Below are 3,239 nucleotides of genomic sequence, written 5' to 3' on the forward strand. Positions count from 1 at the left end.
TAAACAAAATCTGAATTTATGATTAAAAAAATATTTAACTAGAATTTGTTGTCATCTTGATATTGGATGTGATAGTCAATCAGTTCATCATTTTCAATTCAGTTTCACTGTTGGAAATCCTGTCAGCTGACAGGGCACTCACACATACACATGCGCGGCTCATCCATTCTCTCCCCACTCACGCACTCCTGACGCGCTCACCTCAGATGACCGGGGGTTATTAATTCGGACACCTGAGGCGCCACGTCCTGGACAGCTCCTTATTACCATATGATCTGTATTAAATTAGGTCATGTGACCATCGAATTAGGGCACGTGGCACCTGTAAGCCCGTGTCTCTCTCTCATTCGTTTCCGGGAATCAGTTAATAGCACTTCTCTTTGTACCGCTCAATTTCTCGCAAATCGGATAATCTTTATTGTGTCAGCTCAATCTCTTCTCAACTTTTCGGTCCGCTTATTGTTTACGGTTTAGTTAGTGACTCAATATTCAGTGACTTTATTTATTGTGAACATTTAAATTGACAAAATACAGTGATTTGTGACACCACGTGCACGTGTCCGCACATTTTTTTGACCCGCTCATTCACTTCCGGAAATCCATTTCCCACCTGCCCATCCGCTCCTAATTACCACCGATCCAGGCATCTCATCAGACAGTTTGGTCCTTCGAGCTGGATCGGTGGAATATTTTTCGGTTTTCGGTTTTTTTTTGTTGGGTTTTGGCGGAAGTGGAACTGACGCGGTCAGTGGTGCTCAACCTACGGGGACCAGCTCGTTGGCTCAGCGCACGCAGTGGACCTCAACCAGTCCAGCTCTCCAATCATCAGGGAACTGCATTACCGGCCCGCGGGAATATTTGAATTTTGGAGCAGCTCATCCCCGGGACTTTGGACTTTTTTCTCAACTGCAGCGTTCCTGCACTGATCCAGCTCAACATCACTCACTCGGCTAAGTAGCATTTAATTACCTCTTGCTACTTTTGCCATTTTTTTCTTTTTTTGAATTTTTTGGAGCATTCAACTTTGTTTTTTTGGCTACCGCTCCCTTTATATTCTCCAACCCTTTTTCGTTTTTTTTGAATTTTTCAATAAATTCTCGCGCCTGCTCAACGGAATCGCTCACTGCTGCTACCTACTAAATTAAGACTCTTCGGTGTTATTACTGTTGCCGCTCAACCGACCGGATACTTAATTTTATCGCTTCTCACTGCTCACTGCTCGGCTTTTGGGGTCGCCTTACTTAGGTTTTTTCCGGTTCATTCCTTTTTTGAGCTGCGCACTTATTTTCAATTATGGCATCATTTGAGGCAACCATTAGCCTGAATAACTCTCGGGCAGCGGTCATCGAACGCGTTTACAAGAAGCTGCTCACAGAAGAGGCGAAAAGCCTCACAATCTCCAATCTCCAGGGTAAACTCGAGATCCTGGAGATCTACTGGGAAAAATTCGAGAGCACTCATCAGAAGCTCATCGCTGGCAGCGGCAAGATCGAAGGGATCCTTGAATTGCCGTACTTCAAGGACCATCGGTTCGACATTACTATCGGGCATTATCATGAGGCAAGGGGTATTTTAAGCCAGCTCATTGATAAAAGGGGGATCTCAGGTTCATCTCGTCGGTCTCTCGCGTCTGGGACGGCTCAGCCCACATACTCCAAGCGTTATCTCCCTGAGATTTCTCTGCCCAAGTTCGGAGGGGCCTATGCGGACTGGCGCTCGTTCCGCGATCTTTTCGCGTCTCTGGTCGGCTCGAATACGGATCTATCCAACGTGGAGAAGATGCATTATCTTCGTACTAGTCTCTCAGGGGAGCCAGCTCAACGCATCGCGAATCTTACGATCTCGGATGAGTCATTCTCGATTGCATGGGAACTGCTCTTGTCTCGCTACGAGAATAAGCGACTGCTCATTTCAGCTCATTTGGAACAACTCCTCAGTCCCCCAACCATGACTTCTCACAGTGCCAAAGAGCTCAATGCCCTGCTCACTGTCACCTCTGAGGCACTTAACGCTCTGGAGGCTCTCGGCTCCCCAACCTCCCAGTGGGACCAGGTGATCGTACATACGGTCTCGCAACGGCTCAGCTCAAAGCTTCGTGAAGCCTGGGAGGTCAAGGTCGGTTCATCGGCGGAGTATCCTTCATACAAAGACTTCAAGGATTTCCTCACTGGGAGAGCTCGCGCGATGGAGAGCATCGAGATTAACTCGGTTCCTCGTGCTCCTGCCACAAAGCCCTCCAATGTCAGCTCATCCAAGCAGTCGACCGCTGCGAAGGTTCACCACGGCACCGCTCAACCACCACAAAAATCGAGGCCAGCTCCCAAGTCCGCTCCATCGGGGAAGGTCACGTACCCGTGCTCGATGTGTGAGGCAGACCATTACCTCACATCCTGCTCATCCTTCCGTCAACTTTCGGTATCAGCTCGTAGGGAGGTAGTAGAGCGTCGCTACCTCTGCTACAATTGCCTTGGTCGGCACTCGGTGAGGGACTGCAGGTCCAAGACCAAGTGCCAGTATTGCGGGGGCCTCCACCACTCGATGCTCCACAACCAGCCATCGAGTCAGCCTCAACGTCCAGCTCAGCAGAGGCAACAGACCAACTCAACCCAGCAAAAGGCCGTTCCGGTGGTGACCTACACCCACGAAAACGACATCCCCATGGTGGTGACTGGTGACCAAGGCCAGTCAACGTCGTCGGAATGAAGATCACCAGCTCAGATTGCCGTCTCCTGCTCAGGTCACCACTCAGATTCCGGATCCGCTCAAGACTTCCGCCCTGGGGTCCTTCTGGCTACCAGCCTTGCGCTTTTGGTACGCCCAGATCAGCCAGCTCATCAGGTTCGTCTACTCATCGATCCAGGGTCGGAAATCTCCGTCATCTCAGACCAGCTCGTTCGTCAGCTTGGGCTGTTAAGGCTCAAGACACAGCTACGAATATCGGGGATTGGAGACACGGCATCTGGGCCGGCATTAGGCAAGGTTCGGCTCACAATACAGTCCACTTGCTCTCACTTTCAGCTCAGAGTTTCTGCCTATGCTCTCGGCCAGCTCACGACCTCATTACCGACATTCTCACCAAGTCAGCTCACATGGGATCATCTGGAAGGACTCCAGCTCGNCTAGCGCCAGTGGTCATACGAGCGAAGATATTGCTCCAGGCTCTATGGATCGAGAAACTAGGATGGGACGAACCAGTTTCCCAGACAACTGCTCAACGATGGAGCCAATTCAGGGAGGAG

At 50.2% G+C, this 3,239-nt stretch overlaps 1 protein-coding gene across 1 annotated transcript; it reads left to right on the plus strand.

The window, feature by feature from the left end:
* Positions 1-1,293: 1,293 nt before the first annotated feature.
* Positions 1,294-2,703, plus strand: LOC107040161. Its single transcript, XM_015260108.1, has one exon. It carries the CDS (start codon positions 1,294-1,296, stop codon positions 2,701-2,703), a length of 1,410 nt encoding a protein of 469 aa, XP_015115594.1.
* Positions 2,704-3,239: the final 536 nt, after the last annotated feature.

This window comes from Diachasma alloeum, unplaced genomic scaffold (assembly GCF_001412515.2).
Source record: "Diachasma alloeum isolate Michigan unplaced genomic scaffold, Dall2.0 Dall_scaffold_00324, whole genome shotgun sequence".
NCBI classification, from domain to species: Eukaryota; Metazoa; Arthropoda; class Insecta; order Hymenoptera; family Braconidae; genus Diachasma; species Diachasma alloeum.